At 59.4% G+C, this 23,668-nt stretch overlaps 1 protein-coding gene across 2 annotated transcripts in view; it reads left to right on the forward strand.

Moving 5' to 3' along the window:
• RGMA (repulsive guidance molecule BMP co-receptor a) overlaps positions 1-23,220 on the forward strand; it is a 49,220-nt gene extending 26,000 nt beyond the window's left edge. For both annotated transcript variants that reach the window (XM_069560251.1, XM_069560252.1), the window contains 2 exons: positions 12,218-12,732; positions 20,829-23,220. In XM_069560251.1, coding sequence (XP_069416352.1) covers positions 12,218-12,732; positions 20,829-21,551 — 1,238 coding nt within the window. In that variant the 3' untranslated portion in view covers positions 21,552-23,220. The remainder of the gene's footprint in view (positions 1-12,217; positions 12,733-20,828) is intronic.
• The last annotated feature ends 448 nt before the right edge of the window (positions 23,221-23,668 follow it).

The following is a 23,668-nucleotide window of genomic DNA, read 5'->3' on the forward strand; positions in this document are numbered from 1 at the left end:
CCTTGCTCATGCCATGCCTGGTTTGGAAAGGGAACGCCCACTGGCAAAGCCCAAGGTCAGTGCCACCTGTCGGGACCCAGCGCCGTCCCTCCGATGACCCGCGGACCGGCCGCCTTGGCTGCTGACACCTGTGCTTCCTCGTAGCCTTGCTTCCCGAGTCTTGGGTTTTTAATCTTCTTCTAAATCACTGGATCTGTTTATAAGGGCAGGAACCCCATTTCCTGTTTCTCCGTGCACTTTTCTCTGATGTGCACCCCAAACACACCTGGCACAATCCTGGAAATTGCAGGACCGTTGCGTTTCTTTGTGTTTTTGTTTGTTTTTTTTTCGCTCCACGGACCGAGATCGCAGGTTTGGGGAGGGGGGTTGTCCGTGTATCCCAGTCATTCTTTCCAAAAGATGTTTTTCTGTTTATAAAGACAGTACTCATTTTTAAACCTAAAGATGGAAAGGGATAAATAAGAAAATGAAAACAACCAAAATTCCAACCTCCCCCAGGCTGCCATCACTAGTTAACATTCATGAATAGCCTTTAAGACACGGTACTGTTATATTCTCCACAATATGATCATTTGAAGGAAAACAATTTTTTTTTAATTTATGATTTTGTATTGGAGTAGAGCCTATTAACAATGTTGTGGTAGTTTCAAGTGGACGGTGAAGGGACTCAGCCGTGCATATACATGTATCCATTCTCCCCCCAAAACCTCCTCACATAGCATTGAGCAGAGTTCCATGTGCTGCACAACAGGTCCTTGCGGAAAACAACATTTAAGAAAATATATATTGATTGATTGATTGATTTGGCTGCATCAGCCTTACTTGTGGCCCTTGAGCTCAGCAGTTGTGGCACACAGGTTTAGTTGCCCCAAGGCATATGGGAACTTAGTTTCCTGACCAGGGATCAAACCTGTGTCCTCTGCAGGGCAAGGCAGAATCTTAACCACTGGACCACTGGGGAAATCCCCCCGAACAACAGTTTTTAAAGCTCTCCCTTTTATCCAGTGGCCAGAGCATCCGAGGTATTCTGCTAAATGTTTGAAATATGTCACCCCTCCCCCGAAGCATCATCACACGAGGAGACAGAGGGTCAGAGAGGTTCCCAACATCACGCAGCTGAGTCAGCGCAGAGCCAAGAGGAGAACTCAGACCCCTGTGCTTTTCCACACGCCAGATTTTGGATAAACACACTCATTAAATGTGTTCTGTAGCATTTCAGACTCTGAGCTGTGTAGCATACAAGGCTTTATGATGAGAGGGAAAAAATAAGAAACTCTGGAGATATGATTGGATAGAAAAATGAAGAGGGACCACACTTCCCCATGGCTCTCAAGTGGTTGCCTCCTCCCAGAGACCCTCTCTGCTCCCTGTCCATCCCCAACTTAGCATTTCAAAGCAGATGCCACTTTGGCAGAGCTCTCGTGGTGCAAATTTTCCCAAGTCAGATTTATGTCTTTGGGGTTTTTGCTTATTTATTCATTTCATGCACCATTTCGCCCGGGCAGTCAGAATACCGAAACGCCTATTAAAGTGATCCCTCTGCGCCCAGGTCCCTGTAAAAAGGAGCCATTATTGCTCCCCGTGCTAAGGAATGTTCCAGGAACACAGGCTCACACATGTGTGTGCACCAGCCGGGCCGGTGCCCTCCCAGTTCTCGAGGAAGGTGCAAGAAGGGCCTGCCTGCGGAGGGAGGTGGGGGAGCAAAGCCACTTCACGTGGTTTTTGACCCGGGACAGCTGAGCAGAGGAGCACAGGGCTCCTGGAGGCAGGACCAGAATGGAAAATTGTCATCCCTGAAGCCAGCCTTACCTAGACTTGCTCAAGAGACATGGGTTCGATCCCTGGGTCAGGAAGATCCCCTGGAGGAGGGCATGGCAACCCACTCCAGTATTCTTACCTGGAGAATCCCATGGACAGGGGAGCCTGGCTGGTTACAGTCCATGGGGTCACAAAGAGTCCCACGCAACTGAGCACAGCAGCAGCTACCTAGACTCAGGAAAAGGGGTGTGCCTCAAAGCAAGAAGCCCAAACTGCTCACCTGCACGCTTCATTTATACCAAAAGTGACACTTTTGCCCCCAAACCATCCTCCCTGTGGAACCCAGGCTTGCTCAGCGCTCTGCCCTCCTGGCAGGGTGGTCTTGGCATGGGGTCCTGCGCCCGGCCCCTGCCTGCTGTGGGCCCTTCTGACCCAGAGGAGCCCTGCTGACAGGCCCGCCGTGGCCTTGGGCCTGACGGTGAGCACATGTGCTTTTTAACGCCCTCTTGGCTGCAGATGCGGCTGCGTGTGGCTCCAGGGGGAGCTGAGGGGAAGGGGAGGGTGTCCAGTTGGGAAAGCTGAGGTGTGCCCTTTTCCTTGGCACTCGGCGTGGTTTCCTGCAGCGACTTGGCGCGTGTGGAAGCTGGGACAGAGAAGCCTGGTTGGGTGTGACGGAGGGGCAGTGCCGCTTGCCCAGCTCGGCAAGTGGCATTCAGCCACCTCTGCCCACACTTAGCAGTGAGTTAACCCCCAGCTCCCCTATGGCTCAGCCAGTAAAGAGTTCACCTGCAATGTAGGAGACACAGGAGCTGGGAAGACCCCCTGGAGGAGGAAGTGGCAACCCACGCCAGTATTCTTGCCGGAAAACAGGGGCAGAGGAGCCTGGTGGGCTGCAGTCCCGGAGGTCGCAGGGTCAGACTTAGCACAAGAGCACACATCCCCTCCTGCCTTCCCTCAGCCAGTACAGATGCTCTGAGAGGCTTCCCCTTGCCTTCATCTTTCTTAGGTCAGCCGGTCCCCAGAGGAAGTCCCCAGTGCTCTCAGGGGGGCCAAGAGGCAGGCTGGAGTCACGGGCAAGGGCGGTTCCTTGGACCGTTCTCAGACTGAGCTGGGAGGAATACCTTTGAGGAAAGGGGATCACTCTGGCTGCTTGTGGGTTAAGAAAGGCAGGGTCCTCTGCACCTGGTGAAAAAGCCAGTCCCTTACCTGGGTGTGTGCCTCTTCCATGTCTGACGCCAGACACCTGCGTGTTTACGCCAGGACGATGGAGCAACAAACCTGGCAACCCCAGGCACCTCTCAAGCTAGGAGACTGCGGAACACTGCCCAGCCAGAGCTTGCCGAACTCTGGCACTGTGTCCGTCCCCTGTCCCCGCCCAGCCTCGGTGAACAGGAGGGGATGGGGAGTGGCCCGCTGCGCCTGCCTGGTGCCACGGGGAGGTGCTCCCTGCTGCGCCCACAGAATGGGAACAGGTTTCCCACCGCCTTGGGGATCCGCATCCCAACTCGTTGCTAAGAGACGAGCCTCAGCATCACTGCTGCCCCGGGTGGGGGTTGCGGGGGGGGCGCTCAACCCCTTCCACTGAGTTCTCCTTGAAGCTGTCCTCCCTCTGCTCCGCCTGCTCCTACCCTAATTAAAGCCACCCTCTCTTATGTTACGCCACTCCCTAAAATAGCCTTCTCATCATGCCACGAGCATACTGAAAATTACTCAGTGGGCTTCCCGCTTTCAGCGGGATCTGACCTGAAATCCTTGTGCTGGCTTATCAGGGTGTTGCCACAGGGAGGCTATTACAGTGGGTTGTGTCTAGACGGGCAGGGGAGGACGCCAAGGCCACGAGGGACCACGGAGGCAGACACAGCATTGCAGGAGGGGACTTACACTCCTGGGACTGGGGGGACAAGGGGAAGAGGACCTTGGGGGCCCGGGGCTGTGAGGAGGGCTGCTGCTGCACTGCTGAGCTGGGTACTGGAACAGCAGCAGCTGAAGGGGTCGAAGGGGCAAGGCTGGGTTGTGATGACCCGGTCAACCTGGCTGGGCCTTGTGTAGCACCGCCTTGTGGAGGAGTCAGGCAACAGGGAGCTGGGTGAATGGGGACACAGGGTTTGCACCAGAGCAGAGCAAAGCAGTTCGAAGCTGAACCACATTTGCCTCATCCCCAGCTTTCACTCAGGGCTTCTGTGTCTGGCTCCAAACTCCCAGGGCACTCTCACCATCCGGCATTTCGCCTTCCGGCCCGTGCCAGCTGTTTTGGAGCCCCTCGGATTTCTGTACCTCTGCCCCACATAACCTGGCGAATCCCACTGCCCTTCCAGACCCCGTGGAACAGCTGATTCTCAGTACTATCTGTCCCCTCCATCCCTCAATCTCTGTACACGTGAACCTTCTCCCCGGCACCCCAGTGGTTTTTGTAGCCGATTTCACCTGAGCTTGTTCCAGGAATGGCAGGAAGCACCTTGCCTGCACGCAGTGGACTGAGTCCAGAACCTTCAGCTAGTGTACGAACCCAGGCAGTTCCCCTGCAGACCACAGATCTGGGCAGACCCAACGTGATGGGGGGCCTCACCTTCTAAGACGCCTTACTCCTTTAAGAAGTGGCAGGTTTTTTTTCTCTTTCCGGGCTCAACCCACCCCTCCTACACCACCAATGAAACCTGATCTAACCCCTTTGCACGAGGGTAATTTATTGGTCTGTTGGGCTTTTCTCGGTGGCAAATTGCATTGTCTCTATTCCCGGGTTCAGGCGCAGGAGCGGCTCTGCATTCCTAAGACTCCTTTCTCAGGGCCGGGCCTTCGCACCCCTCGGCACTTGGAGAAGTGAGTTTTATTGGGCTTCTTTGTTATGCAAACAAGCCGGTAATAATCAGGCTATTATTCTGAAAGATTGGGCTTGATTAACAGTTCAAAGGAGGTCTCCGAAAGCAGCTAATGCCGTGGTGGTGCATAAATATCTCCATCCTGCCTGGGTCTGTACAGCTGTTGCTCCCAGATCCCGGCACCCCGTCCCCCGCCCCCTGCCCTTCTGTTCCAAGAGGCTCTGGGTTGCTATTTAAAGGAAAAGAATTAAGTCAGGCAAGCCGTGTTGCTGTGATTTCTCGCTGCTGTGTCTCAGACCTCGAGGAAGGTAGTCTGGAGCCCGTGCGTGCATGCTCAGTTGCTTCAGTCGAGTTCGACTTTATGACCCCATGGACTGTAGCCCTCCAGGCTCCTCTGTCCATGGGATTCTCCACGCAGGAATACTGGAGTGGGTTGCCATGCCCTCCTCCAGGGAATCTTCCCGACCCAGGGATTAAACCTGCGGCTCCTGCATTGCAGGCAGATTTTTCTTTTAACCACCAGGCTAGATCCCACCTCCCCACAAAGTGAAAGGTTACAGAGGCGGGGTGCCAGGGGAGGGGCACAGGTGCTTTGAGTGATGAGTGCGGGAGTCAGAGGATTCTCAAGGGATCTGTGGGCACGAGGTGGCACCCAGCTCGGCCGTGGATGGTTGACACAGTTCTGTGAGGCCCAAAGAAGGCGGCCCAGGAAAGCCGAGGGGCCATCTCCAGTATCAGCAGGGTTACTGTTGAGCCTTTTCCCTGTGAGCCCCCACCCATCTCCCTCAAGCCGGCAGACCTGGGGTCCACAGCTGGAGCTGCCAAGAGCAGGAGGGGCTGGCCCAGCCCAGCAGTGGAGTGCCGCCGGGCAGGGGGCTTTCCTGCCGCTGGGGCTGGCTGGAGGTGCAAACTGTTGACCTGTGGCCGCTCTCAGGCCCTGGGTTTTAAAATTCCATGCTGTACATTGGGAAGCTGACCTGGAGTTTGCCCACCAAGCAATCCATAATTACAGTGATCTCAATGAAGCCAGTTGCACAGAGAAACAGAAGCCCTGGGCCTCACTGCACAAATTGGGAGCGAATGGATCCCCAGGGCCCCCAAGTCCTGCTGTGGCGAGGGGACCCTCTCCAGGGCTGAGCGTGGGCTCTTGTCTAATACTTACAGATGAATTGTCCAAGGAGACACACGTGTTGATAAAGCAAGAGACTTTATTGGGAAAGGTGGAGAGCAGGAGGGTGAGGGAACCCAGAACTGCTCTGCCACGTGGCTGGCAGTCCCAGGTTTTCCCGGGATGGGGTTAGTTTCCTGGCTGTCTCTGGCCCCTCATTCTGACTCAGAGTCCTTCCTGGTGGTGCATGCATCCAGAAGGATGGATTCCAACAAGGATTCTGGGAGGCTGGTAGGACATACGGACTGGTGTCTCCTGTCTCCTTTTGACCTTTCCCGAATTCTTCCAGTTGGTGGTAGCTTCTTAGCTCCTTGTTCCTTACCAGGACCTCCTGTTGTTAAGATAACTCATGCAGGTGGCTACTGTCTTCCCTGGCCAGGGTGGGCAGTTTCGTTTAGTCAGTTGGTTCCCATAACAGCCCCAGCCTGCACCCCACCTTTTGAGCCAAGTGTCCGGCATCGTGGGGCACCGGAGGGAATTCAGGGGTTTCCTAGTGGTGACCTGGGCTGGCCAGTGTCTTTGCAGCCTCTGGAGTCTCCTCTATTTGTTTCTTAGGAGCTAATCCCCGAAGTCCTAAGTCCCAAGAGGCTTGAGTCAAAAACAAAACAGGTGTCCTAGGCTTCTGAGAAGTGTAAAGTCTGTGCACGGTCTTAGCCTTTTCCTGGGTGCTGAGATGGAGCTCCAGGTACCCAGGGTCAGCACGGGCTTCCTGAGAGCCGCCCCCGCCCTAGGACAGACAGGGCAGCATCTGAGTTGGAAACAGGAGCTCAGGAGAACTGAGGCCCTGGCTCTGCACTCTTCCGCTGCCGCCTGGCCGCCTAGCGAGGTCTGCAGGAGTCAGCCCTGAGCAGAGAAGGCCTCGGTCAGAAAAGCTCGCCTCCTCCTCCCACTCACAGTAAGGTGTTTCAGACTCTCAGACTTGCCTTCCTTCCTTCCTTGAACACTCACATCAGAAAAGGCTAAGGTTTACTGCATGGAATTCAGGTGATTCTGGCTCTTTTTAAAAAGACATGGCACATAAAAATCAGCTGCTTTGGGCTCTGGCAGGTGACGCCCCAGTGCAGAGCTTTTCCTTTTGATGCTGGGCCAGATAACATCCAGTCTCTGACCTGGGAGGTGGCGGTGGGGGGAGCTTCCACCTGTGATTTACAGAAGTGGACACAGGGCGGCAGGATGGCCCCCCACAGGGCTCAGGGCCCCCTCGGCTCCCCACCCGTGGGGACGGTCCAGCTCTGGCATCCCTAACGCCCTTCCCTGGGAACCCCCAGGAAATGATGGCAGCCAGGCTGGGAAGAGCTGCACGACCTCCTGGAGAGAGGGCAGAAGGGAACGGGTTCCCCCGCCTCTGGCCCCAGCTCTCGTTACTCTCAGTGGCCTGTCGCAAGCCTCTCCCCTGATCGGTAGCATGTCCGTTACCATGAGAGCTCCTGGGCTTCCTCTTAGATGCCCAGGAAGCTGTGCAAGGCCGGAGGAGACCCAGGACATCGGGGGTGTGTGGCCACAGGCATCACGGTCCTGGCTCGATCCAGGTGAGGCTGGGCCTTTGGGCATGATGGACCCAGGAAGAGCTGCCCAGACTCTGATCTCAGTCAGGGTGGAAGAGCAGGTTCCAGGGCCAGCCAGGGCCCTGAACTGAGCAGGAGGCAGCAGAGTGGAGGCTATGGGCGGTCCCTGGTTCCCGGGGAGGAAGCGGGGGAGGTGCTGGCTTCCCTCCAGCCCTGCCACGTGACCTTTAGCTTCTGACCCCACAGGGGTTGTATGTGTCCTCCTCTGAGACTGTTGGCAGGGACTCTGATCTAGGGAGTGCCCGCTGGTCCCAGGCACCGCCCGTCCACCTCCTCAGTCTCCAGCAGGCTCTGAGGCTGGTGCTGCCCCCACTTCACAGATGCGGAAACTGAGGCCAAGCCACTCCCCACAAGTGCTAGGAGGGGACAGAGCGGGACCTCGGTCCAGTCCCCCGCCCAGCACCGAGGGCGACCAGCGTCTCCTTCAGACTTCTCCACTTTTGGCCCAGTCCCAGGTGACAGCATCGCAAACGTTCTCCAGACGGTTGAGAGCTTGGAGCTCAGCCCCACCACCACCACCCTGCCCAGATGGAGGTGGAGAGCGGGGCCCTGGCCCCTGGGCACAGGGAGGGCGGGAGAGCACCCTCTGCTGCCACCTGGGGGGCGGGCGGGGCTGCCATCCCCCCCCCCCCCGTCCCTCCCTGTGGCAGGGGGGCCAGGGGCACAAGAGAAGGCGCCTGGATGAGCAGATGAGAGCTGCCCGCCGCGGCCACTCTGTGTTGGCAACTGGGCTCCCTGCTGGGCTTGCTCCTCACTGCCCCCCAGCGCAGACCACGTGCCCAGCGCACATCCCAGACCTGTGCGTGTGGCGGTGGAAGGGGTGGGGAGTAACGGCCCCTTTGAGGCTGTGACTGTTGACAAGAAAGAACCCACTCAGGCCACAGAGGGCCTGGCGGAAATGGCAGATTTCAGGCCTACCAGGCCGGAGGGGTCAGAGCCCACCTGTTGGGCACAGGGACATCTGAGGAGCGCCCTCTGAGCAGATCCCCGAGCATCTGAGGGACTCCCTTTGGCAGGGCGCTTTAAGGGGGATTTCAGTCATGGGTTTCAGACACACCACAGAGCTCTGAGACACGGCTCTGAGCCTGGTTTTCAAAGCTGTGGAGATAGCAGGACAGGCCCCCACTACTGCATGTTTGTGGGGAATGGAGCCACACGTGACAAGGTGAGGAGTGCCCCCCAACATGTCCCGCACCATCTGAGTGCAGGCTGGCCCTGACCTAGGCACCCTGCTGACCCCACCATCTGAGTGCAGGCTGGCCCTGACCTAGGCACCCTCCTGACCCCAGCCTTCAAGTCCCTGCCCGCCGCTGGCTGCACCCTGAGAAACAGACCCCGGGAACCAGAGTGTGGATGCAATGCCACAGAGAGTATGTGGGCCTCCTGGTGGGTGGGGGCCTCTCAGCACCGCAGGCGCAGTCACCCTGAAGCCCATCAGGGGGGAGTGTGCCCGAGAACCACCCAGCGGCCGCTGTGGGGGATCAGGAAGCACCAAGGTTGTCTGAAGCCTTGGAGCTGCTGAGGGCCCAGGCCCTCAGGACCCTTCAGGCCCTTCAGGTCTGCGACTGTGCGCGCTCAGTCGGGTCCGACTGTGCAACCCCGTGGACTGTAGCCCCCCAGGCTCCTCTGTCCATGGAACTCTCCAGGCAAGAGCACTGGAGTGGGTTGCCATGCCCTCCTCCGGGGGATGTTCCCAACCCAGGGATCGAACCCACGTCTCTTGCGTCTGCTGCATTGGGAGGAGGGTTCTTTACCTGAAGGGCCAAATTCAATTCCTGCTTCTTCCTCACAGTGGAACCTCAGGCAAGAAAGCCAGCCTCCCTGAGCCTGGCTCTTTCCCCTAGGAGATGGGGTGCTGTAGTGCCTGCCCACGGGGCTGCCCGGGGCCCTGAATGACGTGGGATCTGTGGGGCCCAGGCCACTGAGCCTGGGACACAGTCCATTGACTGGGACTTCCGTCTCTGCCGCCCCAGCTGGGCTCTGGAGGAGAGCTGAGGCCAACGCAGGCCTACGTGTGCTGCAGCAGTCTAGCTGTAAAGGGACAGGCACTGTCTTTCGTGTTCTTTGGGCATGGTAAGGGCCAGAGGGGGTCCCGGGACTGGTGGGCTGCAGACAGAGCCACAGCAGCCACCACGCAGCACGAGGCTCAGTCCTTCCGGAATGGTTTCCTCCGAGATGCCTATTCCGGAATTCTGAGAAGGCAGCAGGGCAGGGCAGCTCACCTGCTTCAGAATCACTGAGACTACCGGAGTGGACATCGCGCAGACCAGAGGTGGAGGGTTGGGGGTTGCATCGGCCAGTTCCTCTGACCTGTGTTCCTCCACATGGCTTGTTCTGCACGATGCCCTCCACACCCAGCCCTCCGCCTCGAGGTCCTCCTTTACCGTCTCCCACGCAGGCCACGGTAGCGTCTGCAGCCCACAGGGATGCTGGGCCCTTGGGCCTCTTCCACAGGTTGGAGAATCATGAAGATGGCAGGCCCAGAGAATCTTCTCCCCACCTTGTGTTTTAATTGATGACCGTGCTGGGTCTTCCTCGTTTGCACGGGCTTTCTGTAGTCGCGGAGAGCGGGGGCTGCTCTCTTGTTGGCGGCACACAGGCTTCTCACTGCACTGGCTGCTCTTGTTGCAGAACACAGGGCTAGAGCGTGCAGGCTCAGCAGATGAGGCCCACGGACTTAGCTGCATGTGGAATCTTCCTGGACCAGGGATCAAACCCGTGTCCCTGCGCTGGCAGGAGGATTCTTACCCACTGCACCACCAGGGACATCCCGTCTAGGCGCCTTTTAAAGGAGCCCTGGGCCAGGAACGTGCCTTTTCGGGAGGGCGGCCACACGGGGGGTCTCCCTGGCTGGGCAGCTGTTCACGGCCCTCACCACCTATTGTTTACCAGGTCCGCTGCTTTTGGTTGGCACGCTTTTTCAACTTAAAATGGGAAATCTGTAGCTCTCCTGTCAAATCTATTTTATTTTCCCCAATACATATTTAAGTAAGTAAATACATAACTTCTCAAAGTTAAAAGAAGACTGCTTACTCAGATACCACCTGAAATGGCCTTGTTTACCAGCAGTGTGACAAACACAGGTCACGTTAGAGGAAAAGCCTGGACTTCAGGACGAGCATCTTGTTTCCCAGCTGTGTGACTTAGGCAGGCCACGTCTGCTCCAGCCTGCAGGGGTGAGCGACCGCCTCAAGATAGGTTGTCCAGGTGTCCAGGTACGGGGCCGGGCGGCGGCCTGCACAGTGCTTTTGGAAGCCTGCCCCAGTGGACTTCTGTCCCCGCTTGATTGTATAGGTAAAAAGCCAGTTGTTCAGTTGCTCAGTCGTGTCCAGCTCTTTGTGACCCCATAGACTGCAGCACGCCAGGCTTCCCTGACCTTCACTCTCTCCTGGAGTTTGTTCAAACTCATGTCCGTCGAGTCGGTGATGCCATCCAACTATCTCATTCTCTGTTGCCCCCTTCTCTTCCTGACCTCAATCTTTCCTAGGATCGGGGTCTTTTCCAATGAGTCGGCTCTTCACATCAGGTAGCCAGTATCAGAAAGTAAATAGACTTTTCCAAGGTTAAGAGTCAGATTAGCAGCCCAGGCAGGGGTGGCTGGAGCCAGAGCCCCCCTTCTCCTCTGCTGACTGCGCTGAGACACCAAACGCTGGGCCTCCTAGCTGGTCTGCTGGCCCCTTTGCCCCTGGAAGTCAGTGTAGAAGCTTCCCTCCTGCTGCCACGTGCCACGAGCTCTACAGAAGAACCCAGGAGGCTGGTGGGAAAGGGCAGCGTCCCTGTGTGGGGGGGTGCAAGATTCAGGGGTGTTAAAGTCACAGTCCTCAGGCATGAGGTGGGCGGTGGTAAAGCCTCCGCCTGCCAATGTCGGAGACATGGGTTCAATCCCTGGGTGGGGAAGATCCCCTGGAGGAGGAAACGATGACCCACCCAGTCTTCTTGCTGGAAAATTCCATGGACGGAGGGGCCTGGCGGGCTACCATCCATGGAGTTGCAAAGAGTCAGGTACAGCTTAGTGATAACAATAAAATTATCACTAAGTTCTCAAAGCTTGTGAGTGACCTTGGCGGGGAAAAGCATGAACTGGGCCACATCCAAGGTTATCACTCTTAGTTGCTTCCCAGATTGCGGTCCAGAGCAGGATAATGGTGTGTAGAGCTACAGTACTGAGAGGGAAGCTGCCCTTAGTCTGCAGAGGAAGCCAGGGAACCGGGGCCAGTAGAATAATCACAGTGGCCAACATTCACTGAGCTTCCGCTCTGTGCCCCATGCAGGGGTAAGTCCTTTTAGCACTTTGACCAACCTCATAGGGTAGATACTATTATCACCCCACATTCTAGATAGATATAATCAGGCAGGCAGCCTTCCCAAGTGGCTCGGTGGGGAAGATCTCCTGGAGAAGAGAATGGCTACCCACTCCAGTGTTCTTGCTGAGGGAATTCCATGGACAGAGGAGCCTGGTGGGCTGTATAGTTCTTGGGGTCGCAAAGAGTGGGACAGGACTGAGCGCCCACTGAGGCACAGAGAAGTTAAGTGACTCGTGCAAGGTTACACAGCGGCAGAGATCGGAACACATACTGAGTAGTGGGGCTTCATTCCCTGCCAGATTGCTGTTGGTGTGAATGTGTCAAAGGCACAAGGGTGGGCAGAAAGCTTGAGGGGCTGGGCTGGAGTAGGGAAAGTAGGGGCATGCTCCCCCAACCCTTTAAACCTGCGGAGGGCTGGGCACCCAGGGTCGTTAAGGACGGTAGGAAGGGCCGATCTTGCACTGGACCACCTACCACCTGCAGGACCTGGGCAGAGGCCGCCGTCCTCCCTTGCACGTGCCCGCCGCCCTGGCCTGTTGCAGGGGTTCCGGAGGCCTGGGCTCACCATTTCCAACCTGAAGGTGCCCCCTCTTCCCGTCCCTGCAGCCTCCTCCTCCTGCAAGATCCTCAAGTGCAACTCTGAGTTCTGGAGCGCCACGGCGGGCAGCCACGCGCCGGCCGCGGACGACGCCCCCGAGTTCTGCGCCGCGCTGCGCACCTACGCCCTGTGCACGCGGCGCACCGCGCGCACCTGCCGGGGGGACCTGGCCTACCACTCGGCGGTCCATGGCATCGAGGACCTCATGAGCCAGCACAACTGCTCCAAGGATGGCCCCACGTCACAGCCACACCTGCGCACGCTGCCTCCACCCGGGGACAGCCAGGAGCGCTCGGACAGCCCGGAGATCTGCCACTACGAGAAGAGCTTCCACAACCGCGCGGCCGCCCCCAACTACACGCACTGCGGCCTCTTTGGGGACCCGCACCTCCGGACTTTCACAGACCGTTTCCAGACCTGCAAGGTGCAGGGCGCCTGGCCGCTCATCGACAATAATTACCTGAACGTGCAGGTCACCAACACTCCGGTGCTGCCCGGCTCGGCGGCCACTGCCACCAGCAAGGTATGGGGGGGTCTGGGGGGCTGGGGTAGGGGGCAGTGGCGCGGTGTCACAGCACCAGGCCCTAGGGTCAGGAGGGCCCAGACTTTCCCCCACCAGACCCAGACACCTCCTGCACCCAACATTTTCTTATTGTCAGTCAATGAGCTAATTATTTCGGAATTTTCTGGTAGTTCAGCTGGTGAAGAATCTGCCTGCAATGCAGGAGACCCGAGTTTGATTCCTGGGTGATTCCCTGGAGAAGGGATAGGCTACCCACTCCAGTATTCTTGGCCTTCCCTGGTGGCTCACATAGTAAAGAATCTGTGTGCAATGCGGGAGACCTGCCCTTCGATCCCTGGGTTGGGAAGATCCCCTGGAGGAGGGCATGGCAACCCACTCCAGTATTCTTGCTTGGAAAATCACATGGACAGAGGAGCCTGGTGGGTTACAGTCCATGGGGTCGAAAAGAGTCAGAAACGATTTAGTGGCTAAACAACAAAACACCCTGGAACCACCTTTGCCCTTTGCCTAGAGTGGGATGTTTATTTAACTGCCAGCCACCCATCCACTAGGGGGTCTTTGAAATCAGCACTCTAGGGTCACAAGCTAGCACATAGGCAGAGATTTGTTGGGGGTCGGGGGTGGGCAGGCAGAGTAGAACAAGATAGCAAAACCTAGCCTGCCTTAAAGGCAATTTGTGAATGCTTGGTAAGTGGGAGAGTAAACATTTAGGAAACTTACTTTCTGTTGTTCGTGTGTGTGCACATTGGCTATAGATGTAAGACGGATTTTTTTCCTGGGGTTAATAGTCGGGAAAGTTTAGAAACACTCCCAGAGCATTCAGTTTCAAACTTTAGGAGTATTCTTCTCTTGCCTCAAACTGTATTTTGGTAGAAGTCCAGTGTCAAATCCTGATAAAGAGGAGCCTCTATGCAGGTATGTTTCTGCCATTGTTATCACTGCACTTTCTGTCCAGTAGGGGTCAAACCCCACCCCAGACAAGTGGGCCTGACCGCCTCCTGGAGGGGACAGCCCTCCCCAGGGATTCCCATTGCGGCTGCACGTTTACAAACTAAGCAGATTTTAGATGATAGTGGTTCTGGAGCCCCCAAGCCAGATATCTGGGTGGGGATCAGATGTGTTCTTTGTTTAAAGCTCCCAGTGATTCTGGGGCATGACAGGCATTAAAGATGCTGGCTGGAGGACGGGGCTGCAGCATGCTGCCAGGGCACCGGGAAGAGGGAACAAGTGAGGACAGGGCATCAGCCCACTGGGCACCCCAGGGCCCACCCAGGCAGCCTCCCCAGCCCACTGGGCACCCCAGGGGCCACCCAGGGCCTCCCTTTGACACATCCAGAACTGAGGCTTCAAGAGGGAAAGCCGCCTCCCCACCCAAGTGCGTTTGGCTGGAAACCGTGCTGGGATTTCACCCGGGCCAGGGGACTCCAGAGCCTGGCAGGTTCTCCCTGTCAGGAGAGGCGGTTCCCACCTGGAAGCCCCCGAGGCCACCAAGAGCCCGTCGTCTTCTGATCAGGGAGGCTTCAGTGTCCGGGTGGCAGGACTCGAGTGCTGCTCTCAGAGCCCCACCCAGAGGCAGCCCTGATGTGGCCGCAGCCCAGGCAATGGGACATTCCAGTCCCCTCCAGACTCTCCCCCCACCGTTTGCAGGGAGGGTCTCCCATGACCTCACACTCATACTTAGCCAGAGGACATGGTCTCAAGGCCAGGAGGCCTAGGGTGATCAGAGCCCAGGCGACAGGGACGCCTCTGCCTCCCCAGGGCCTGGCCCTCCGAGTCCCCGGGGTTTCCGATCTGGCAGTGGGTCTGTTTTGCCAAGAAGAGCACGTTGCAGGGCAGTGTGTGGAGTAGCGCCAGGCTGACCCACAAGGGTGTTTCTGTTCCTTCTCATCCCTCCACACCCCGGAGTAGGACACCAAGGTGACCTGGCCGCCAGGAAAATTCCTGCCACCTCCCTCTGCTCCGGTGGCCCCTGCCTGCCCACAGGGATCTCTCCGGGGACCGGCTGCTAGGTAGAAAACAAGCAGACCATGGCCCCGTGGATGCTCTTACAGGCCTCTGGCCCCGGGCCATGAACCCTGGTGGGCGGCCTCACCTCTTCGCCACGCCCAGCCCTCTGCAGACCAAGGCAGGGCCCGGAGGCAAGGTCCCCGCTGCGCTCTCTGCGGCCCCTTCCCCTACCCACCTTTCTCCCAGGAGCCAAGATAAATGAGTGTCAGGAGCCTGAGGCTGTGGCTTCTAAATCCAGCAGCAAACATGCCGTGGAGGGGGACCCCGCCTCCTCGCCCCCTCTTGGCAGGGAGCAGAGGGAGGCTCCCGAGGGTGTGAGAGGGCTCTGGGTCTCGGGGGACCTGACCCAGGGTGGTGAGGGGATCAGGGGTGATAACAGACCTGGGCGGGGTTGTGCTCAGAGACCAGCAAGGCAGGACTGCTGGTGCCTTAGACTGGGGCGGGGGAAGAAGTAGAGAAAGCTTTTAGATCACGTATCAGGGAGTCCTGCAGGCCAGGGCGAGGTGCCTAGCCGCAGAACGCCTCCATGCTACCCTGGGCTCTCTGTGGACGCTCGGTGGGACCCTTAGCTCAGGGGCGGTTCATGCCTTCATTCATTCGCTCTTGCGTTCCATTCACTCATTCATTCGTCTGGTCCATACGCTTCAGATGCTCGCTCTGTGGCCAGCTTACTGCTGGGCACCGTGGTCGGCAGAGCTGCCTAAGCAAACTCGGGAGCGCCTCCCTTCCTCTTGCGGCGTGGAGCCTCCAGACGGGCTTGGCACTCTGCTGCAGAGACCCCTAATCAAGGCGGCCCCTTTCTGCTGTGACCCAGGGCCACCTCAGTCTTCCCGGCGGGAGAAGCGCTTGAGCAGCACCCTCTCTGATCTCCCTGGCAGCCAGAAGGCGTTGCAGGCTCTGCTGGAGGCTCCCAGTCTATGGCCAAGCCCGTCCCGGGCCGCAGGGCGGAGACCGGGCCGTGTGTGCCCAGGCAAGAGACACCAGGGGCTGCTTTCCAGCGCTCTCGGCCTGCCTCGGCCTGTTCTCCTGTGGGCCTTCAGTCCTCAGGTGTGTTTGTTCCTCCTCCGATTCAGAAAACATCGGCCAGACGGCTCTTCTGTGCCAGCCTCTGTGCTCCGCGACGCCTCCTGCCCAGCAGCCCCTGGGTTAATGCTGGACGGCCGAGATCACCCCCCGGGGTGCTCGTGACAGCGGCTGGGGCAGCGGCATGCTGAGGGTCTCGGGGTCGAGGGGTCAGGTGGCTCCACTCGGAGCCCTGGGGAAGGCCTCCTGTTCGTCCTGGCCCTGAGCTTACCCTCGAAGCAGGCGGAGTACGGGCTTTTATCCCCAAGGTAGTGGAGCCCCAGCTTCGAGATCCCCAATTCCCAGGTGGCGCTAGTGGTAAGGAATCCGCCTGCCCAAGCAGGAGTCAGGAGACGTGGTTTCGATCCCTGGGTCAGGAAGATCCCCTGGAGGAGGGCATGGCAACCCACTCCAGTGTTCTTGCCTGGAGAATTCCCATGGACAGAGGAGCCTGGAAGGCCACAGCCCGTGGGGTCGCGCGGAGTCAGACACGACTAAAGCGCCTTCGCACGCACGCACTCCCCAGCCACGGTGCCTCAGCCAGGAGCGTGGTATCCTTGCTGCCCAGCCCTGCTCGGCCCGCCCCCGCCCGGTTCTCGTGGAGAGTCCGGATCTGGAGTTTTCCAGTCGCGGCTGACAGGTCAGCTTCCTGTTCCCTTGGGGCTGCCTCCCGTTCCTGCCCACCCCCTGCGCTGCATTTCTCTCCTGCCGTGCTGGGGGCACCCCATTTTGAGCCTCAGGGAGGAGAGGAACTCGGTTCTCCGTGCCCCCGCCCCATGCAGGTTCCCCGGAGCACCCGCATTCCCAGCATCTTTCACCCGCTTGGCCCGTGACATCACCCCCCGCCCCCGCAGTGTGGGTCCGTGAGGAGCGGGGTCATGGACTGCCTCCTCCCGCGTGTGGACACAGCCCCCAGCCCCAGGTCTGGCCCCACAGGTCGTTTGATGACACGGGGCTCCGCCCGCCGCCCGGTGGTGGGGGCGCGCGGGCCCCCGGGGAGGGGGGCGGGCGCTGCGGGAGCGGCAGCCGCGCCCGTGGCCGCGTTGGCAGGCGGCCGCCCCGCTTTCGACAGGCCCCCTTCGTGCTGTTACTTGTGGTTGAGTCCCAGGCCCCGGTGCCAAGAGGAGGCGAGCAGCCTGTCAGCCTTCCAGCAGACTGTCTCCGCGAGCGACGGTGGGGAGAGTGAAACCAGCCTTTCCTGTTCCAGGGAGGCCGATGGCAGCGGGAAGGCTGGCCTGCTCCCCGCCCGCGGCCTCCGTGTGTCTGTGTGGCCCTGCGCACCGCACCGGCCATGGACCCCCGGGCCCCGCGGCCCCCCCACCCCCAGGGCAGGACCACCCACTGCCCGGACCACCCTGGCTGCCCCCCCCCCCCGCCCCGCACCGCCCCCCGCAGGCAGGCGGCCTCCGCATGGGGTGAAAGCCTTGGCTGGAGGTGAGGCAGCCAGAGGTGGGTCCCCGTGCAGGCCTGGGTGGTGGGGGAGTGGCCGCTCCGTGGGCTTCCGCGAGGCGCAGGGCCCGGGCGGAGTGGTGGGGCTGCAGCCCCCGCTGGACACCCCTCAGTGAACCAGAGGGCCGCCTCCCCAAACCAGCTATGACCTCCCGCGGGGAGATGGGGAGACGGAACCCGGGGCCCAGGGAGCTAGGCACGCGGGCCCCCCGACGTCGCCCTCTGTGGCTCGGACAGAGCCTCCAGCCTCAGCTTCGGAGCACCAGCCCCTGCTTGCGTCCGGTGAGGACCACACGGGGCGCCCCCTTCCCGCACCCCTCCTCATCCGCCGGGTCCGCATTCCCAGCGCCTCCGCCCCCAAACGTCTAGGGCCCATGAAAAGGCTTGCCTTCCTTTTAGAGCCCGAAAGAGAAAACCAGCGTGAGCCAGCCTGGACTATATTAGTTTTTACACCCATGCAGTCACAAGAGGTGGCTTTTTAGTGTTTCTTTTTTATATATTTATTTATTGGTTTGGTTGCACCGGATCTTTGTCTTTGCACATGGGATATTCGATCTTTGTTGCCGCATGGGGGATCTCATTCCCTGACCAGGGATTGAATCTGGGCCCCCCTGCATTGGGAGCGTGGAGCGATAGCCCTTGGACCACCAGGGAAGTCCCTAATTTTTACCATTTCTGATGGAGGCAGGGACGCAGGAAGGCCTAGGGGCCTGGAGTTCCCCCAAAGCCATGCTGTGGTCGGCCTCTCCCAGACATCCCCCCTCATCCTCACATTTCTCAGGAACAGGGTGAGAAGGGCCGGGGTCTTGTCTGTGTTCCCCCCGAGGGCCCTCATCCGCCGCTGGTTACCCCTGGGCTTTACACTACATGTGGGGACCTGCAAAACAGTGGCAAAACGCAGCCGGGGACGCCTCCGCAGGCTCTCGCTCTTTCTGTCTTGTTGGTTTGCTCAGCCCAGAACCTTCTGTAGCTGGTGGTTTGCCCCCTCCAGTCCTTGGGGCTCTCAGCCCCTGCTCCCAAGGCCCCCAGCCAGGACCAGCTAGCTCCCCCTCGGGCTCCGGGCTGTGCCCCTGGCCACCCTAGAACTGCGGGCCCACCACACACCTGCGGCCCTGGCTGCCCCTCCCCGACCCTCACTGCCCCCACGCCGCCACTCTGGGTTTTCTCCTTGGTGCCCGGGAGGTCTGGGCCCTTGCTCCGTCGCACGCCCACCCTTAGGCCAGATGCTTCTCTCGTGCATTGCTCCGTTGCCCTGGGCCGGGAGAAGGGTGCAGACCACCTTCATGGCCTTCAGCCACCACACCGCCCCCAGGGCCCAGGCAGAGAATTCCACTGAGGCCAACCTCACCCGGCGTCAGCAGCGCCCTGCCCTTTGCCGAAGCCCCTTCAGCCTGCAGACATCACAAGGAGGCGGGGTGCCCAAGCTGGTGAGGCTCTTCTCCAGGCCTAGTGGGGGTGACAGGGCAATGCCTGAGAACGGGGGCCGGGGGCCCTGCAGAGGTCGGGGGTGGGCTTTTAGCCAGGGACCCACAAGGCCTGGGCACCGTCTTGCCCCCATCACCCCTCCTCCCTGCCTGGCTTCAGGCTGCAAGTCCAGGTTCCAGCTGCCCTTGGTCAAGGCACCCAGAGCCACCGGTGGTAAAACAACAGGCCCCTGGCAACAGGAACGGGCATGGGGGGCTTCCAGCTTCACTCACGTCTCCCCCCCCTCCGTCTTCCTGGTTGCATCAGGAAGGAAAGCACAGCCACGCGTCTCACCCTTGATGGCGGGGAGACAGGTCACTCCGTGGGCAGCTGGTCTCTTGTCCTTCTTCCAGGCCGCCCACCCTATGATTGTTTTGGCTAGAAATGTCCAGCGGATGCAAACCAAGAGACCAGTCCCAACTCTGCCTCCTGCTGTCTGTGTGACCTTGGGCCAGTCGCTTTACTGTCTGAACGAAAATGTCCTCATCCGTAAATCGGGGGTATTGTCCCCTCCCCTGCAGTACCATACGGGTGCGTTAGTAATAAATGCGGCCAGTGAGCCTGTGTCTGTGTTCTTAGGAGGAGAGTTCCTGATGGAGCTTCTTGGCCTTCTGCTTCTCCTAGCAGCTCAGCGCAGCCCCTGCCCCGGCTGCAGGCTCAGCAGAAATGGGCCTCCCTGCTCCGGTGGCCGGAGCTGCCCTTTCCACCGGGAGCCCCCGTCTCCCTTCTGCTGACCAGCACCGCCCTCCCCCACCGCTTCCTCCTGCTCACCAAGGCCAGGCTGGGAGACCCCCTCGGGCCAGCCCCGCCGCCGTGGCCGCTGTGGCCTCTGCCTCTGCGGGCTCTGCCTGGTGGTTCTTTCTGTGAACAGCAGCCTCTTCCGTGCTGTCTGGTTCAGCCTGGGGCTCACCGTCCTTTGGTTGGGGACTGTATCAGTTCCCTGTCGCTGCTGTAACAACTACCACAGACTAAGTGATTCGGACGGAAATTGGGCCCCTTATACTCCTGAAGGTGAAAAGTCTGAAACGAGTCTTTGATGGGGACTTCTCTGGTGTCCCAGTGGATAAGACTCTGTGCTCGTAATACAGGGGGCACAGGTTTGATCCCTGATCAGGGAACTAGATCCCACATGCCAGAACTGAGAGCTGGCTCCGCTTAAATAAATAAATAAAATAGCCTAAATTTTGAAAAAAAAAAAAAAACAACCCTCAATGTGTTGGCCGGGCCAGTCCTTCAGGGAGTGTCCATTCATTGCTTTTTCCAGGCCTCTGCTGGTTGCCGGCGTCCGTCAACTTGTGGCCACGTCCCTCTAGTCTCTGCCTCTGTAGAAACACCGCCTTCTCTTCTGCGGTCAGATTTCCTGCCTCTGTCTTACGAGGACACGTGTGATTACGCTTAGGGTCCATCAGGATTGTTTCTCCATCTCAGTGTCCTTAACCTACTCCCACCTGTAAATCCCATTTGCCATTGTTGTTGTGGTCCGGTCTCCAGCTCTTTGCAACCCATGGGCTGCAGCCCGCCAGGCCTCCCTGTCCCTCACCGTCTCCTGGAGTCTGCCCAAGTTCTTGTCTGTTGTGTCGATGATGCCATCCAACCATCTCATCCCCTGTTGCCCCTTCTCTTCTGCCTTCAGTCTTTCCCAGCATCAGGGTGTTTTCCAGTGTGTTGGCTGTTCCCATCATGTAGCCAAAGTATCGTTTAACAGGTTCCAGGTTTTAGGGCGTGATATCTTAGAGGGTATTATTCAACCTACCACAGTGGATAAAGACCTTTTATTTTTAATTAGCCCTGCTTGTCCTTTTATGATTCCCCTCTGCATATAGTAAATGAGCTGCTTTTCTACTTAGAAAAGTATTTTCTAAAGTTCCCTTTATAAATAATAAAAAAAGAAAATTAAGCAAATTGTCTTAAAGAAAAATATTGAATGCACAATAGCGCAGGTCTCACCAAACAGGGACTAAAACAGGGAAGGGACAGTGTGGAGCGTCCTGGCGCCTCTGGCCTTCCGTCTGCTCGGTGCAGAGCATCGTGAGGAGTCCAGGGCTGGGCCTCATGCCCCTGCAGTCACCAGCACCATCTCACCCCTCTCTGTTTCTGTACCCTCTGGCCCACAGCTCACCATCATCTTCAAGAACTTCCAGGAGTGTGTGGACCAGAAGGTGTACCAGGCTGAGATGGACGAGCTGCCGGCCGCCTTTGCGGACGGCTCCAAGAATGGCGGGGACAAGCACGGGGCCAACAGCCTGAAGATCACCGAGAAGGTGTCAGGCCAGCACGTGGAGATCCAGGCCAAGTACATCGGTACCACCATCGTGGTGCGCCAGGTGGGCCGCTACCTGACGTTCGCCGTGCGCATGCCCGAGGAGGTGGTCAACGCCGTGGAGGACCGCGACAGCCAGGGCCTCTACCTCTGCCTGCGGGGCTGCCCCCTCAACCAGCAGATCGACTTCCAGGCCTTCCGAGCCGGCACGGCCGAGGGCCCTGGTGCCCCGCAGCCACCGGCCGCCAGCCCCGCGCCCCCAGCCCCAGACACCTTCCCCTACGAGACGGCCGTGGCCAAGTGCAAAGAGAAGCTGCCCGTGGAGGACCTGTACTACCAGGCCTGCGTCTTCGACCTGCTCACCACAGGGGACGTGAACTTCACACTGGCCGCCTACTACGCCCTGGAGGACGTCAAGATGCTTCACTCCAACAAGGACAAGCTGCACCTGTACGCGAGGACTCGGGAGCCACCAGGCCGGGCGGGGACCGCCCCTGGGCCACCCCTGGCCCCCTGGCCCCTCCTCGGCACCCTCCTGCTCCTGGCCTTGCTCCCCGCGCTCCCGGGGGCCGCCTAGGACGGACCGCGGGGTGGCCCCTCACTGCACGGGGTCTGGTGGCTTCCTGCTGGCCCTGTGGTCCCCACAGGGCTCACCAGCAGGGAACAGTTACCTCCCCACCGCCTTGGGCTGCCTGCTGGCGAGGGCTGGGGGCATGGGATGTCCCCTCTCCGCCCCCCCCCCCCCCCGGGGGACCCGCGACCGGGGTGGTGGCGACGGGTGCTGTGACGTGTGTGACCTCCAGCTGTGCAGAGAACAAGCTGCCCACCCTGGCCCTCGTCTCCGCGCGCCCCAGCGTGTGAATGTGCAGATCAGAGCCCTAGCCCCTACGAAGCCCCCACCCCCACCCCCACCCCCACCCCCACCCCCACGCCAGAGACCTTGGGCGGGGCAGCATGTCAAGCTGCTTCCGCCCCTGCGATGCACTGAGAGAGGCCCGGCTGACTGCTGCACACGCGCCCCCGGGGCCGCCTGCGCCCACCGCACGCACACACTACACACTCGCACACACGGAGCCGGGGGCGGGGGTGGGCCCAGGCTGGATCCCCGAGCAGGGCATCCCTTCCTGCTGGGCCTTTAGGACACGCGCAGGGCGCTGCTTGGCGTCTGTAGAAAGCTGAGGGAACCCTTTGGCCAAAACGTTGCACCCTCCCCGTGTCTTACCGCGCGTGGCCTCCCCGTGAGCCCAGGAGAGGCCACCAGGCGCCCCCCAGCTGGGCACGGGTTCGGGCCCCGCATGTTGGCATGCGCTCTGAGCAATGACTTGCTCTGGCCCCTTACCCCACCACCCGTCCTTCCGTCCCCCATCCCGTCTACCGTCCTTAGGAAGTCGAACCTTTGTTTCTAAATTGTCTACACGGAGAACTACCGCCTTGATGTCTGGTCCTCCCCAGCCGGTGGTAAGATCCGGTGGGCAGGGAAGCTGGGGCCGCAGGCTGTGGACCGGGGACCCAGCGGAGAGGGCTAGCTGGCCTGCCCTCATCCTCTGCTTTCTCCTCGCTTGCCCCCACCCCCAGAGCCCCGCTCCCCACCCTGCCCACCCACACGTCTGCCTTCCGGGGAGAGGAGCGGGAAGACGTCCCAGCCCTTAGCATCCTTGGCAGGGTCCCCTCTGGCTCGGACTTCCTCTTAAGCCCCGCTCCACACGGAGACTTCCCCACTGTAGGTCAGCCAGGTTGTCCATCCGAGGAGCCCCAGACCAGTCCCGCCTCCGCTGCTGTTTCAGAGGCCGCCGCGGGCTGGGCTCCGCCCCCAAAGGCGTGGCCATGCCCCTGAGGGCCCCCCTTCCGCAAGCCCCGCAGCCCCCATCACTGTCCCCCCGCCGGCCGCCCTCTGCTGACCCCGGGGACCTCTCATACACTGGCCCAGGAGGCTGCGGACTGGTCCCCGCCTCCCCCTCCAAGAGGTCCCCTCGGAGCCCTGCCAAGCCGCGGGCTGGGCGGGCGGGCGGCGGGAGTGTGGCCCCGGCCCCTCCCTGCTGGTTTTTAGATGGTCCCTATGTTGGAAGTAAGGAGTGAAGCACTTTATTTTGGTTGTGTTTGATCACGTTCTGCTTGGAAGTGGGGGCCCCTCACTGTGTCCAGCGTCTGCGACCTGTGTGGAGTGTCACCGCGTGTACATACTGTAAATTATTTATTAATGGCTAAATGCAAGTAAAGTTTGGGGGTTTTTTTGTTTTGTTATTTTCTTTTGGACTGTGTGTCAGAGTTTGTTTTCTGAACGGACGTTGGTCCTTCGGGGATGGTGGGTGTCGGTGGTGGGTGTCCCCTTACAGGGGGCCGTCCCCCCTGTGTATATACCTGGGGGGGGGCAGCATGTGAGTGTGTGTGAGAGAGCTGAGTGTTGTGAATGCCTGCAGAAGGGGAGGCAATTAAACAACCAAAGCCCCCTACTTCTCTGAAATTACTTTCCTTGCTATGAGCTGTCTTTGGGGCTTGAGGGGTCCAGGTTCCCTTGCAAAGCTGGCATCATCCCCAAAACAGATGACCGCGTGCTACAGAGTCTGACATGACTGAAGCAGCCAAGCACAGAACAGGGACTTCCCTGGTGGGCCAGACTTCACCTTCCAGTGCGGGGAGTGCGGGTTTGATCCCTGGTTGGGAGCCAAAATCCCCCAAAACATAAAATATCATAAA

This window comes from Ovis canadensis, chromosome 18 (genome assembly GCF_042477335.2).
Source record: "Ovis canadensis isolate MfBH-ARS-UI-01 breed Bighorn chromosome 18, ARS-UI_OviCan_v2, whole genome shotgun sequence".
Lineage (NCBI taxonomy): Eukaryota > Metazoa > Chordata > Mammalia > Artiodactyla > Bovidae > Ovis > Ovis canadensis.